A 16,324-nucleotide genomic window follows, 5' to 3' on the forward strand; every position below is an offset into this window, starting at 1 on the left:
TTGGGGTTCACCACCACATGAGGATCTGTATTAAAGGGTCGCAGCGCTAGGGAGGTTGAGAGCCACTGGTCAACAGACATGGTAACATGGCCACTTATTCTGCTACTTCTCGTAAAGGAAGAAAGAAGTGGGGCCAGGGAGCATTTAAAGAAGAGCGTAACTGTTTTTTGGTGGGTGAGCCACATGCAAAACACAAGTCACCCTTCATAATTCCTAATATTGTAGGAGAGTGCTGTGGGAATGTTACATCCTGTGTTAAAACAAAGTTACAAGCAGTACTTAAAAGCTGTGTTTGGTACTGTTTCTCTTCACACACAGTCAAGAGCAAACTTGAAACAGCCACCCCTGCATAAGACTACAGTAAATTTATATTTTCTTCTTCCTGTCTGTTTTTCTAAGATGACTACAAACGCACTTGCCCTGCTATTAGAAAAGAATTCACTAAAGTTATTAAGTTCAATTTAAGTTCTTTTATAATTATTTAGGCCTAGTCTACATATTAAACTTAGCAGTCAGTTGGCTTTCCAATTGCCAGACTGAAGTCCCTTTTGGCCAAGAACATACCTTGGAAATACCACAAATGTTATCAGTTTATCCTGGCACATTCTCTGACTTCAGTATTCAGTGTGTTCTGTGCCAAGAGAAGGCCTGCTTCCAATTGGAAACCCACTTGCTTAGAGATTAAAATGCTGAAATGCGGACACTGGGGTATGAGCTGAGAAATGACCCATTTTATGCACAGTAAATAAAGAAACAGACAGTTTACTATGCGATAATAAGACACACTCCAGACCGCTCTTGTGCTGTGTAAGGAGGACTAGAAGCAAAGACACTGGCTTTTTATCCTCGCTGTAGACTCCCACAGCCACGCTCTGCTTTTCTATGAACGTTCCTTCCCAGCTTGATCTCCTATCTAACAGGCCTGCCATGGCTTACTTTGTGTACACTCCCAAAGGATGGGACTCCGTAACCTTTGTTTTTTGTTTTCTTTTGTTCTGTTCTGTTTTGTTTTATGGTTTTTCAAGACAGGGTTTCTCTGTATAGTCCTGGGTGTCCTGGAACTCACTTTGTAGACCAGGCTGGCCTTGAGCTCAGAAATCCACCTACCTCTGCCTCCCAAGTGCTGGGATTAAAGGTGTGCGCCACCACTGCCCGGCCAGTAACCTTTGAAGATACTTTCCCAAATAGGCAATTTTGAAAGTTCCCCCAAAGAGGCTCAGCTTTCCAAAAGGGGGAAAAACTCATTTGAATATGAATGGTCCAGGGTGTTTGTTTGTCTAAACTTTGTCTTATTATCCAGAAACTATACATTTCATCTTAGGAAATGTCTGGGAGCCAGGACTGTTGCTGGTACCCAGGGGTGATTATCAATGCATCTGCCACAGTAGGTAGAGGGAAATGGAAAAGGAAGAGGAAACCTGAAACTTCCCAACATAGCCTTTGGTGTGAGTTAGAGCATCAAGTGTGCTGGTCAAAGGCACTGCACGCAATTTGCTTGAATTCCTGAGGCACTGATCTCCTATGAGAATGTCACTGTGTGCTTCAGAGTGGAGAGACGTAAGGAGCCTTTGGGGTCTTGATTCTTCCCCAGGAAGCTTCATCTAAGAGGTAGCAGCTTCCGATCTCTGAGCGCCTAGCTTGTCCCTGTGCTGCCCACATGCCCTTCCATGACATCTCTCCCACAGGTCACCTCGTTTTCACCACAGCCACACTGGGAGGGAAGACTTATCTGTGCCCTCATTTTTGCTGATAAGGAAACAACTTGGATAAATGGAGTGTCAGAGGCCAGTAGATGGCCTGGTAACAACTTAGGCTTGGGTGATCTTACTCCAAGGCTTGGGACCACCTCTCTACTGTGCCAACATGAATTCCCTCAGGATCCCAAAGCCCCAGCTCCAGTGCTCAGGTGACTGGTGTGCACCTGCCTCAAAGGGATTGGATTGCTTGTCTGATATCGCACATCAGAGAAGGGAGTCCTGAACCCCAGTCCAGGGAAGGCAGCTCCCAGGGTTTAGAGCATCATTTTCGGTAGCTAGCAGTGTGGTCACACCACGACATCTCTCCTTCCTGATTTCCTGGTTGGTTCCTTTTGCTTGAGCCCTGCAACCTCTCCTTTACTATGGGTGCATCTCCATCGCCCTGGCTTTCAGAGGGAGCATAGGTTTGGTCCTAGTTTCAAAGTGGCTCCTGGAAAGAGTAGGCTACTGCTCAGGTCCCCCACTTTCGGACGATCAACAGACAGGTTGTAATCCGCCACGGGAACGTGGGTTTGGAAGTTTGCCTCCACAGAGACTTTTACAGAGACAGCTTGACAGAATTATCTGCAAGAGCCCATATGCAGTCAGACTTGATGTTGGGGGCTATCAAGTGTTCAGTGGCCTCAAGAGGAAATGGTATTAAGCCCTGTGTGGACTCAGGCACAAAATGGTCTTCTTCATATCCAGTACCGAGGCAAATTTGCTTGAGTTCCACCCCCCCTGCAGCCTGCCTCCACCCTTACCCTTCTGTTCTGTGTGGGAACTTAGCTTCCCACTCTACCTCTGCACCAGGTGGCTTGGTCTTCATGGATAGTGCCTGTATGTATATAGTGATGGGGTGGGGCTTGGTACAGCCCTACTTTTTTGTGGTTTTTGTAGGATGATCCTAGCGAAGGACCTGAGCACAGCTAGACCCTAGGAGCCCCAGGCAGGTTGTAATTCTGTGCTGTTTAACTCCTTATTCAGCATTCTTAGGGAAAGGTTAGGTTGGGTCTGCTGAGCAGAAGCAATAAAGAGCGCCCGTGGCTCACACCCTGTGCATTTCAGTTTTGGCCCCAGTTTGCATTCCAGGACAGCACGTGCCATGCACTGTGCCTCAGGGGGTGAGGATAGGAACCTCCTCTCTCCTCTGGGTTTCTGTGAAGATTTCGTCCTTCTAGAGCTCGCTGTGACCTGTGGTCATGACTTTGGACTTTTGGGGTAGGCTTACCTCTTAGTCGCAACTCCAAAAGTAAAGAGCTTCCAAATCTAATTGTGCACAGCCAGAAGAGTTGTGTGTCACAAGGCACATGCCTTGTGCATGAATCCTGAGTTGTTGCTGGTGGGGGAAAAACGAGGTTTTGAAAAGCATATTTACTCTTAGCAAATTACAGCTGTTTGCAGTGCTGCAGTGATTTGGACCTCGGGATTACAACACTTTAAAAGGCTGAAGCTTTGCTGAGAGGATAATTTGTATGTTTTACAAATGTCAACAGTCAAGACTTTTTTTGGTGTGGATTTATAGAGAGGAAAAAATGATTTGTAAGAGCACTAGGCCCCATCACCTTCATTTTGTTTTCTTGCCATCCCCAAAGCTTCTCTAATGACTGCAGAGAGATGTGAATGCCAAGGCCCACAAAGTTACGTGGAGTGTGATCCCAATTCTATAAAAATATTACACAGAGGATGAAATAGTATACCCGAAGGCCTCTGTGATGTGCATCAGCTGGGCGTGCCGGTGCACACCCTTAGTAACCCTAGCACTCAGGAGGCCAATATGGAAAGCACAGCCTGAGCTACCCGTGAATATAAGGCTTGTCTGGGGTGTGTGGGAAGAGTTTTCACATGTACACACACACACACACAGAGAGAGAGAGAGAGAGAGAGCATTTATCACTGGAAATTATGATTATCAAATACTTGAAGAGTCTCATCAACTCAGAATTTTTACACTGCACATGTTACTTTTGTAATAGATAAAAATGAGATTTCATCCTGAGAATTCAAAAGAGATATTCTGACAGGAAGGTTTGAACACTGATGTGTGAGCTATGGAGATCAACACTTGTGTATAAGATCAGTGGGGATCTGAGACCAGCTAGGCATCTGACCCTTGCCTAGGATACGTGGCTTACTCTCTTACTTCCTTCTCCTCTGAGGCAGTGGTGTGATCTTAACACACATCCCTCCCTACAAATGCAGTGACCCAGACAACACTCTTCATTTTATGCTGTAACTTCCCTCAACCCAGACCTGTGTGGATGTTTGTGTATCAGGCGCCTGGACTCTACAGCTTCCCTACCCTATCAGGTCATGACCCTGATAGCAGTACAGTGCGTGTAGGAGCCACATTTCTATGATGAAGCTTCACCAAGGAGGATAGCACAGGTGCTATGCCATCGGCCACTAGGAAGGCCTGGGCCCCACCTAGCCTCTGTGAGAACCTGAAGCATCCTTCGTCCCTTTACCCAGGCATATTCCCTCTCCTCTACTCAGTATCTTTAACAATTCTGAAGTTTCCGAACATTGGAATAACAAGCCAGGGAGCTCTGAGCTCTAAAAGGATGCCTGTAGCCTTGCTTCTGTGGACTGAAGACAGATCTTGAGCCGCATCAGACCCCCAACAGTGCTGATGTTTGGGGATGATGATTCTTGTGGAGATGTCCATCTCATTCATCATCTTGTCTTAGATGTTTCCATCTGTCCCCTTATGGGGCATATGCTCCCACTTGAGAGACACTGCATCATATATGTGTGTTCCAAAACCCTATTTAGAAGTGGATCTCATATATGTGCACACACACACACACACACACTGTGGTCCTGATGTAGCACCTCAGTCTAGAACACTCTCACCTTGTGTTTCACAGACTGTGAACCTGGCAGCGCTCCACCTTACTACTACAGTTAGCATGTTGAGTGTTTACCAAATGCTAAGCTTTTCATAATAATTCCCATTCAGATTCAAAATCTGAGTATGGTCGTCATCTTCTAGAAAAGTGGTGAACAGGGCAAAAGCTTTGCCTAGGGCTGTATTCCCACGTGTGGCAGAGCTGTGCTTAGCTCTTCATGATGTGAGCATTGTCATGTCAAGCCGTGACAACGTGCCCTAGATCCAAGGGGCTCTGAGAGCAACATCATCGCACTCCATCAGAACTCCTCAGTTCTTCTAACTCATGCAAATTGCAGAGCAGACATGTAAACCCTCAAGGGCTTACACCAATTCTTGTAAGCTTAGATAAGGACTAGGAGCTATTTTTCTGTTTTTTTTTTTTCTTGCCAGAAATACATATTTATATCAAGAAAAGGTTGCCAAGACTGGAAAGTATTTGAATTATTTAATCAGTCTTAAAAAGAGCCCGCTGATTGGTGTTTGGATTGGCTAATGAATTTTAATCTTGGTTTTACCCCAAATCCATAGTCACCAAACTATAAGGAGGAATTCTGGGAACTTCTTCCCCAAGCTGAGGAATGCTATGTTCTTGGGGTTAGAAACCTGGGACTGGGCTCATTTCAGTGTGGCTCAAGATTCTTAGTTCGTGGCCCTTAAAGCAGGGCCTCCAGGGAGATTCTCCAGGCCTACCACAGGGCTGGGGCTCCTGATCGTCTGCCCTGGGTGGTATGCTCACTGCTGGGGTCCAGCTTTGCCTATTCAAGGTCTTGATCATTTCAACAAAACATGGATTTGAATTCTAGCTCTGGCCCTTTTTATACTGTAGCAGTAACTCAAGTAACTGACATGTGGGAGAATGAGCATTGGTGAGCACCCAGCTGTAGTACCATAGTCTCTCCCTTCCCAATGGGTGTGGGAGCATCTTGTAAGACTATGGCTATACAGTGCTGAGCAATATCAGCATAAATGTGTTTCTCTGTATACAAAGGATGGATGAACCCTTATGCATATATATTTATCTACACACACATGCACACACACAAAACTTCTCCAAAACTCCTGGTGTGTAAATGATGTCAGTAAGGCTGAACAATATTAATAAGCACTAAGACATCTTGAAAACTGTGGTCTTCACATTTGCAGTGGATTTTAAAGGCTCAGGTGCCACTGTAATAAAGTGAGGGGACTCTTCCTGAGTTCTTATTGAGTCTTAAGTGCCATACTTTGTGCTTTCATTCATTCCTATTTACTTACACACAGCAGCCCAATGATATCATAGCCACTATTCGTAGATGAACCTGACCCCAGTTACACACTAGTCAGAGCCAAACCTGGGATTTGAACCTGAAACTGTCAGGGCAGGGTCTCTTCTGTTCTCTTCACACCTGTAGTCAGCTTCCAGGATACCAGGTCCCAGATTATGTTCAATCTGTAATGACACTCATTAGTTCTCAAATTCTGATTTAAGTCAAACTTCTTTCTGATTATCAGACCCCTATAGACAAAGGATTTAGATTAATATGTCATAGGTGTGCTTAGAATTCTGAAATACATGCATTTCACATTCATTGAAGAAGAAGAAGAAGAAGAAGAAGAAGAAGAAGAAGAAGAAGAAGAAGAAGAAGAAGAAGAAGAAGAATTATTAATCTGATCTCCAACTCCTACCCCTCTAATTTCCTCCCTGGTTGTGAACAAGACAGAGCAGGCTGCTCCAGCCTCCTGGTCTCCATTACCCTTTTCTATTCCATGCCGTGCCAGGGAGCCATGAAGTGAAATGGCCACCCAGTGAGCAGGGAAGCAGGGCCCCATTGTCCTCAGAGTGGATTACAGCCCCATAAACAGCACAACACACTGGCATTGGCAGAGGCTGCGTTGGGGAAGGGGGGCTTACATGGCCCCCAAACCAGGCACAGGGCCCCTCTGTGGTGAAGGAGGAAGTCCCTGGACCCGGCTTCCCAAGAGGCCATTCCAGGAAGGACTCAGATGATCTGAGTTATGGAAACCAAATGGCCCGCCTTTGTTTAAGAAAGAGGAAGAAAAAGCCACTCATTTTTGTGGTAAAGTGAAAACAGGCTCCAAACCAGACAGCCCCTCTGAGAGGCAAAAATGCCAGCTCTGTAAGTGAACCCACAGCCTCTCAGCCTGGGTTCAATCTCGGGGACATCAGAGCTGTACCCCCAAGCCGCCACCGTTTTCCATCCTGCTTTGCCCCAGAAATATTTGGCCTCCCAAACAGGAAAGGAAGACAAAAAAAGGAGAATGAGAAATGTCCTCTGCTGAGGCCTCCACCTGCCTCCCACCCCTTGTTAGCTAGGACGGAGGGATGAGACAGGAGCCAGTGCCTGCCTGCAGCCACCTCAGGAGCCCTCCAGCTCAAACCACAGCATGGAGCCTGGAGTCACAAGGCCTTCTGGGGCCACCCTGTGGCTGCCCAGGGCTCTGTGGGTGGGGCTGCACCACAGGTACTGTACACAAGAGCTGTGGGTAAACCACAGCCACAAGGAAATAAATACAAGATCCAGTCAGCCATGCTGGGCAGGGTTTGGCTTGTTCCCTCCCCCTGGTTTCCCTGGAGCAGGAAGTCTCTCCGTGACAATAGGACACTGCAGAGTTTGGGTCTGGGCCTGGCTTGCTTGTATCACTATGTAGCTAAGATGGCACTTGGTCTTTCTGAACCTCCATTTTCATCTGAAAAATGATCCTGGGGTGGAAAGATGGTTCAGTTGGTAAAGAGATCCCCAGAAGGGCGGGGACCTGAGTTTGAACCCCTAGCACGGATAAACGAACAAACAATAACTGAGCAAAGCAACATGGGCCTGTAATCAATCCCAACACTGAGGAGGTGAAGCCAGGAGGATAACTATGGCTTCTGTCCAGACAGCCTAACGGAATCAGGAAGACCCAGAGTCAGTGAGAAAACCCATCTCAAAAACTAAGATGGAGAAGCACAGAAGACACCTGATGTCGACCTCTGGTCTCCACACAGAAACAGTCTCTCTCTCTCTCTCTCTCTCTCTCTCTCTCTCTCTCTCTCTCTCTCTCTCTCTCTCTCTCACACACACACACACACACACACCTTCCTCCCTTAGCTCCTAAGGCTGTCACTAGCAGAGCTGTCAAAGTGACTAGCAGGTTATTGGTTGGGCATCCAGACTTTGCGACACCTACCCGCATGCCACCCAGGAAGGAAGCAGTGATTCAGCTAGCTTGCCTGGGATTTGCCTGTCTCTGCCTCCTCGATGCTAGGATTTCAAGTGCCTACCACCCTGCCTAGCTAGAAGGATGCTCAGGATTCGAACTTGGGTCCTCATGCTTGCACACAAATACTTCATCAACTAGCTGTCTCTACTACAGATGAGCTACCCTAAGGCACACTTGTGTCTGCTGAGTGCCACGACAAACCCCACTGAAGCTGCCACTTCCCAGGTCTCTAATAAGGTACAACTCTTATTGGATTTTCATGAGACTTGACAAAGCTGCCTGCCTTCTGCAACCCAGGGATATTTGCTGTACTTGTTTGTGTTTGACAGAGCATTTTCTCCATGAGGATGGGCTCTCCCAAACTGGATGTAGATGTGAATCTCCTTAGAGCCCCTCCTTAGCTATTCCTTACAGAAAAGCAAACTCAAACTATGTTGGTACAAGGATTAGATGGACATGGGACCAGAACACCAGCATCAGAAAGCAAGCTCTGAATTCTCTTCTAGTGGCTGCTACCACATGGGTTAGGGTGCTACCATGTGTGTGTGCACGTGGGGGGGGGGGGGGAACTATATCAGCTTTCTGCGGCTCTGAGAAATACCAACGTAAACAAAGAGGGGCATCAGTTCTTACAAGTTTCAGATGATCAAATTGGAAGCATGTGATGGAAGAAAGTTCCTCAGCTCATAGCAGCCCAAGAGAAAGAGAGGAAGTGGAGAGAGAGAGAGAGAGAGAGAGAGAGAACACTACTAAAAAAGCAGCAGTGCCCCCCCCCCCCCCAGTGATCAGTGATTCCTTCACCCCACCTCCCGCCTCCGCCAGCATGGACCTTGGTTTCAACAGTAAACCCTCGGGGGACATTTTCTATTCCAACCATAACCCAAGGCAAGAGGAGGTTTTCCTTCACACGGTCCTCTATTTTCATTCCTGTCCCTCTGGACTTGGTTGACGATCTCCAAAGATTCGGAATTGGAGACCATAACCTCGTGACTTCCTTTTTCACAGATGAGAAGCCCTTTGCCGTGGAAGACACTTATTTGCTGTGCCCAGCACCAATCTTGAAAGAAGTTGGCATGTAAGTTTTCATCAGCCACAGAGTCCTACAGCCAGACAGGAAGAGGCAGGGAGGACAGAGGGACAGCGATATATTTCTTCACTCTCATTATGGGGCTTTCTCTAGATTCTGCCGATGACCATAATGCCAAAGGTATAGCAAACCAGGCACCAGGCGGTTTGAATCGCTCTTCATCCTCCATTGCTCCCAGTGAATGAGACCCCCAGTCAGGGTAGTTAAAAGGATTTGAACAACTCACTCAGGGTCACAGCGCAGCCAGTGGAAGAGCTTGAGTTCAAGCCTGAGTCTGCTGACTCAGTCCCAACCACATTTCTAGAAAGTTCTCACAGCATTACCTCACCCTGTCATCATCCGTGTCCTGGAAAGTGTTATCTGTTCCTTCAAAGCAAGGAGACTCAGAAAGGCAAAGTAAGCTCTGTGGCTGGCTCATGGCCGTCACCACCTCCACCCCCACCCCCACCCCATCCCCAGTCCTCCTCAGAGTCTCAGTCATTCACCTACATTCCCTGAGCTCACATACAGGAACCATCTCACAGTACCATCAAAATAAGAGCTATGGAGATGTCAGCAGAGTCAGCACCCTGGGTTATAATAGGACTATATAGGGCCCAGTGAGCCCAGATGATTACAGAACAAAAAAGAGCCTCCCCAGAACCATGAATGGCCTCCAGGGAAAACACTAAAGTTCTTCATCTAGTCTCCTTTCATCGTTTGTTCCCACTGAGACCTCTGACTGACTGAGTGTCTACAGTCAGCCTGTGATGCTGGGGCCTGCTACCCAGCCCACAATTATATAGCATGATGAGAGACCTAATAGACAGAAGCCAGGAGAAGACAACCCAGACTGTCCACAGCTGTACCTCCAGGAGTCTAACAGAGCCACAAAACTGCCCCACTAGACCACTGAGTCCACATTAGCAAGAACTGAGCATGCAGCTTACAGTTTGTCCATTTTTTCCCTATTGACTTGGATGGCTCTTAAAATGCTTTTATCTATCAGGTTTTAGTGGCACATGCCTTTACTCCCAGCACTCAGGAGGCAGAGGCTGGCAGTTTTATGAGTTCAAGACCAGCTTGGTCTACAGAGCCAAATTCCAGGAGAGCCAGGGCTACACAGAAAAACCTTGTCTCAAAAAAGAAAAAAAGGACCGGGCATGGTGGCGCACGCCTTTAATCCCAGCACTCGGGAGGCAGAGGCAGGCGGATTTCTAAGTTCGAGGCCAGCCTGGTCTACAGAGTGAATTCCAGGACAGCCAGGGCTATACAGAGAAACCCTGTCTCGGAAAAAAAGAGAGAGGGGGAAGGAAGGAAGGAAGGAAGGAAGGAAGGAAGGAAGGAAGGAAGGAAGGAAGGGAGGGAGGGAGGAGGGAGGGAGGGAGGGAGGGAGGGAGGGAGGGAGGGAGGGAGGGAGGGAGGGAGGGAGGAGCTTTATCTGAGGTATAACAAACAGGTTAAATAAAAGCAGGCTCTACTTGTCCCTGTAATGCAAAGTTAATGTCCTGCCTTCACACATCAAGTGAGGACACCTTAGCATCTCTTGGATGCCACGGGTGTGTGGCCCTGAGACTGCTACTGGAAGAATGTCGGGCCCCACAGGAAAGTAAGCAAGTTCTGCCCGGCTCTCCATCTGTTCTTCACAGCACACCAGGCTAAGTGTATCCCGTTCTCTGTCATTGCAGGAAAGCTGCACTGCAGGTCAGCATGAACGACGGCCTGTCCTTCATCTCCAGTTCTGTCATCATCACCACCACACACTGTGTAAGTCAGAACCTCCCAGCTCAGTGCCATTATTGTTTCAACGGCTCTTCCCAAATCCCAGGCTTCCCCAACATCTACCGTGAAATGTCTTCTGGTTCTTTGTTCTGTCCACTGAGCCCTGGTACCAGCTGGGTCGGGGTGTGCTTTTCTGTGAAGTGTACCAGTGACGCTCGCTGTGCCAGGTTCTCTGTTTCTGATGTTGAGGAGGAGCTCTGGCTGGCCTGGCCTGTTCAGATGATTCAAATGTCTGTAGTAAGGGTGAGCGCCTGGGTCAGACACACCATGAGAGGGTAGACAGGAAGGCATTAGGTAACATAGAAAACATGTCTTAAAGAGCTTTGGGGTTTTTTTTTTTGTTTGCTTGTTTTGTTTTGTTTTTTAAGGAAGCAGGAAATGGGTCCCAGCTAAAGGAAGGTATCGATATATAGAGAATCTATTATTTAAGGATGGGAACATGGAAACTTGTTTATATGCTTGTGGAAGTAATTGAGGGCAGCAGTTCTCAACCTGTGGGTCGCAACCCCTTTGGGAGTCAAATAGCTCTTTCACAGGGGTCACCTAAGACCATTGGAAAACACAGATATTTGCATTACTGTTCATAACAGTACCAAAATTTATGTTATGAAGTAGCAACGAAAATAATTTTCAGTGGGGGTCACCACACATGAGGAACTGTACTAAAGGGTCGCAGTGTTTGGAAGGCTGAGAACCAGTGCCCTAAGGGAAAACAAAACTGATGAAGGCAGAGAGAGGCTGAAGGGGCCTTGCCCTGATGACACAAAGCAGCCTCTGCTGGCTCCTGCCACAGGGATCCCTCCTGTCAGGAAGCTTCCATTTCTGACTACCCCTAAGATCACCTCAGAAACTGTTTTGTTTTAAAATGCGATGCTAGTAAATCAAAAATATATGCTTAAAGGAGAGGGAGTGTCTGTGCTTGGCAGCTTCGCCTCAGACGGTGGCCGAGCGTGAGCCTCATGTTGGTGATCCCAAGGCATTCTGAGAAGGTGATTCAGGGGAGAGAGGACTCAACTGGGAGCACCTGGCCTATGAAGTCCCCTCTAACCAGGGTCACTGTCTCAGAGCTCAGCCTATCTGGGCAGCTGGGGCTCTGCTCACTCGTCTAAAGAACCCATCCTGTAATTGGGGTATTTGTAGCACCACCTTTATTTGAATTTTTCTTGCTAACTAAGTGCTTGTTCTCCTCTAGCTCTTCCTTGCAGTGGGGGTGGTCAGTGGGTGGATTTACAAAGGTCTTTCCTGGTTAGCCATTGAAAAGCATGTGGCTAGAACTCTTTAGTAATTGGTATCATGTCCTTAGTATTGTCATGGGTAGATGAGAGATAGCAGTTGTGTCCCGAAGCCAAACAAAGCAAAAACTGTTTTACCTTGTAAATGCACAGGAAGCCAAGTTTCATGGTGGACATGACTTTCCTTCCTAATACCTCCTTATAAGCATTCTCCATCCTGTGTGGGTAATAAGCCGGTGTAACTGGACTAGATGAAGGGAAATGTTCACTTGACCAAAATGACTAAGGTTGTCATAGAGGAGTGTCACTACTTAGAAATGGTCTTTGCCCAGACACCTGGTCAACCATCCTTTCTGACTATCTGAGCATTACACTACCAAATTTGATAGCTGTGCAGGGGCAGCAAAATGCCTTTTATTGGAACTTGGGAGCTGACTCTTTTAGAACCAGTCAACCTACAGGAAATGATTAACATACCTAAACCTAACTGCTGCCCTCTGGGTCCAGAGTCCTTCCAGTCTCCTAGTGCTCCGGCAGTGTGGACCCGTATGTCTGACCACACCACAGACAAACAGTTACTACTTTTGGGTCCACAAGGGCAAGGGAGGTTGGAAAGTGAACAATCTTTGGACCAAGCTTGGGATATGAAAATACAAGGCTACAAACGTAAATTGGCGTCTCTGAAGAGGAAAGGGTGGCCTTACCAACCAACGTGCTGCAGAGTTTAAGTAATTCCCTCTGTATCTCACTCTAGCCTCCATTTGCTCCTCAAATGACCTCTGTCTGATTATGATATCAAGTCTCCTGTTCAACAGACTCTTGGTTAAAATCATCTCCCAATACATTCCTTTACACTTGACATTATTCTATTATTCTATAAAAATTATAGAATATTTATTTTATTAGTCTATAAGAAAATTATTGCCACCCTAATATTTGATATACAAGCCCATTCACTCACCTACTTAACGAAGTCATTGATCACAAGATATTCCCTCCTGGGCACTTAGGACGCACAAGTAGACAGAGGATGGAGGCTACACAGTGAACAGTAAACATAAGAAATGATTCTACACTGTATTAAAAAATAATCTGTGTGATAGGGAAAAACTAAATGAGAGGATTTGGTGCTACCTCAGTGAGTGGGTTCCAGTGTAAATAGGCGTCATCTGAGTAGAGCCCTGAATAGTGAGGAAGTTAGCTATGGGACCATAGAAGGGGTGAGGAGGGTGGAAGTTTCCAAACCCAAAATCCCTAATGTTAAGACCCCGAGGCATCTGAGGTGGAGTGAGAAGGGTAGCTGTGGGCTAGATGAAGAAGCCACAGTCAGTGGGGTGGCCGGGGATGGAGGATGTGAGCACATGGGCTTTGAAGGAGGAGAGCTGCAAGATCTAACTTGCATTTGAAAGCTCACTCTATGGGCAGATGGCAAATGATAGGAGCAGCTTGGCTATGGAAGAAAGGTTCTGTGTTGAACCAGTAGCTGAGGAGTCTCCTAAAACATTGGATAAAAAACTTGAGACATCCCCAAAGGCCAGAGCTTGTATCTGAAAGGATGGCATGACCACAGGCTGGCAGGAAGAAATCTGAAGAGGAGGAGACCTGGGGGTGAGGAGAAATTAGGACATCACTTTGCTGGTTACTGTTTGTATAGCCATGCCTGGGTTATTCATCTCTACTGTACTTCTCTTTCCTAACCAAGAAAAAGAAGACACTAAGAGTTTGTTTTGCTGTCACTAGTGTGAGCGTTACACAAATGCTCTCTGCACCATGCAGAAGGCCTGGCAGTTAATCAGCACTCAATAAGTGTTTTATAATGGAGGCTTAAACAAAACTTTTGAGGGAGCTGGATGTGACAGTGCACGCCTGTAAGCCCAGCCCGTTGGAGGCTTAGGCAGTAGGATCTTCAATTCAATGTCAACCTCAGTTACACATACAGTTTGAACTAACTGATTCTCTCTAGAGAATCGGGTCCCTTAACCTGGGTCCCAGAGTAACAGAGGGACCCCGATGAAAAGACACAACCATGGCATACACACTATCACTCAGCCACACTTCAGTGGTTAGGAGACAAAAAAGATGGCAAAAAAAACCTCCCAGCTCAAACACAGAGCTCTACTCCCCGCCAGGCCCCAAGCAGAAACTCTAATTAAACACTGAAACTTCCTGGGGCAAAGCAGAGGTTCTGTGGAAGGTGGAAGGCGTGGTCATCCAGAGGTGACTTGAAGTCTCAGGCTGGTGTTTGTCCAGAGGATGTGGTTTTTAGATTAGAAAGGTTCCCTGGGGCCCAAGCAAAGGGTTAGTCCTGTCTGTGCCAGTCCCAGCCTGCCCAGCCCATCACCTGGAAGCAAAACTCATTTTAAAATATGAAGCTAAGACTTTTCTCACTTTATTCAATGCCCATGTGGACAAGTGTGTCCCAAGTGTGTCCAAGAGCCACAGTGAAAAACTGCTGCCCTGGCCAGAAGTAGAAATTCCATGCAGATTTACAGGACAGAGATTTTTTTTTTCCACTTAAGCACGAAAAGATTCCTATACTCAGGGTAAACGTTGCAGAGTTGCCTGGCTATAGACAGTGTCAGTACTCAATCCCCTTTCCCCAGGGTTTCCAACACACGCAGGCTGGGCTGCCCGGCCTGCACCCTTTCCTTCCCAGACTATAGCCTCGGGATGAGAGCGGTCTCTGATTTGGTTCAGTACAAAGCAAGTCCAGTTTAGGGCCTTGAGGAGTTTTCATTGAAGATTATCTTCCTTTAAATAGGTATTTTACAAGTCTATCAAGTTTTACCCTAAGAGGACAAAATTCAGGAAGTTGTTCAACCAATTTTCTTAAACAGCTACTGAGTATCCAGTGTCCTGTTAACAATCTGTAAAGTTGCTGTTGACGGAAGGGGCCCACCAGGCTGAAGAATGTGTAAAGAACAGGGAGGCTGGAGATAGCTCATTCCCTCAGTGCCTGAGTTTGATCTCAACCCACCTAACAAAAAAATAGCCAGGCATGGTAGTGTACACTCCAGTGGGGGAGATTGGGACAGACAGATCCTTGGCTCACTCACCAGCCAGCCTGGCCTACTTAGAGAGTTCCAGGTGCCTCGGATGAGAAGCACTTTCAAAAAGAGTGAAGCAGACAGCACCTGAGAAATGGCACCAGTGGGTATCCTCTGGGCTCTGTCATGCCCACACACGGATGTATACAGAGAGAACGGGTTGCCTGAATCAGGTGTAAAGTCTGTAAGATTTCAGAGAGGAGGGGGCCAGAAAGAGCCATGAACTGTCTGTGGAGGAGGTAATGCCACAGATTGATCTTTCAAACAAATATCCGATAAGTGCAGGAACATAATGAGCAGAGGCTATGCCCAGAGGAGGGCAGCCTTTGCAAGGGATCAGGACCCCTGCAGATCTGCGAATCACATCTGTTTCCAAGCCTGCTGCCTTTTGATTGAGGCCATTTCTCAACTTTACAACTGCTCCTCTCCAGGACATGTACCCACCCTTGGTTCTGTCACGCAGTAAGTGACATGGCACCAGACTCTCACTGCGAGTTAACTGAGAGCACGCCTGGTGAGGGTTTGTTTATATTTCTTGCAGGACTGTAAAAATCACAATCTTCAAAGAAAGGAAGGGAACATAAGGTTATACCTAAGGCTCTAAGTCTAATTAACCACTAAATAAATGGAGACTGTGCTTCTATTTTCTCCCTAATTTATGTGAAAATAAGCCTAGCAAAAAAAAAAAAAAGAAAGAAAGAAAGAAACAATAATTTTTTAAAAAAAGAACATGTGATGTCATTGGTCAGTTTGGTCAAAAAATTTTTGAATGAAGATAAAAATTCAATGACTCCAGCATGAGGCATCAAAGCAAGGAACCCTGAGTATTGTAGGCATGATGTACTGTGGTTACAGAATAATGGAGGGATTAATTCAGGCTATTGAGTGAGAAGCCCTACCTCCAAAGTCAGGCATGGTGATGCACACCTGCTGTTCTAACCCTGGAGACTGAGGCCCTAGAACTGGACTTCAACATCATTCTCAGCTACATTGTGAGTTCAAGGCCATTATATACTATATGAGAATATGTTTTTTTTTAAATAAACAAAAAGCCATCCCACCACTGTGGAGAACAGGCAATCTAGCTGTTCTCAGACCTCATATTACATGGCCCTAATTGGAGGAATGGCAAGTACTTACAGGGACTAGAAGGCATAGCTCTCTATCAATGAATGATGGCCTTGTTGGTTTATTGACATAGCTCTCTGCCCCTTACAGGATCTGTTGTACATCTCCCATGGCAGCTACACGCCCACCCCATAAAGAGGCTCCTCTTAGGGCATAATAAGTCTGGCTGCTAGGATAAGGGTGGAAAAACTTTGAAGATGTTGTTTCCAGGGTAACCAGGGGGCAGGAAAGCAATAAAT

At 46.7% G+C, this 16,324-nt stretch overlaps 1 protein-coding gene across 1 annotated transcript in view; it reads left to right on the forward strand.

Annotated features, from left to right (window-relative positions):
• Positions 1–16,324, forward strand: part of Antxr1 (ANTXR cell adhesion molecule 1) — a 200,969-nt gene that overhangs the window by 85,224 nt on the left and 99,421 nt on the right. Inside the window, exons 11-12 of the mRNA XM_085840381.1 lie at positions 8,836–8,905; positions 10,585–10,663. Of these exons, the coding sequence (XP_085696507.1) occupies positions 8,836–8,905; positions 10,585–10,663 (149 nt within the window). The remainder of the gene's footprint in view (positions 1–8,835; positions 8,906–10,584; positions 10,664–16,324) is intronic.

The sequence above is a fragment of the Mus caroli genome, unplaced genomic scaffold (assembly GCF_978045245.1).
Source record: "Mus caroli unplaced genomic scaffold, Mus_caroli_1 scaffold_7, whole genome shotgun sequence".
Classification (NCBI taxonomy): Eukaryota; Metazoa; Chordata; class Mammalia; order Rodentia; family Muridae; genus Mus; species Mus caroli.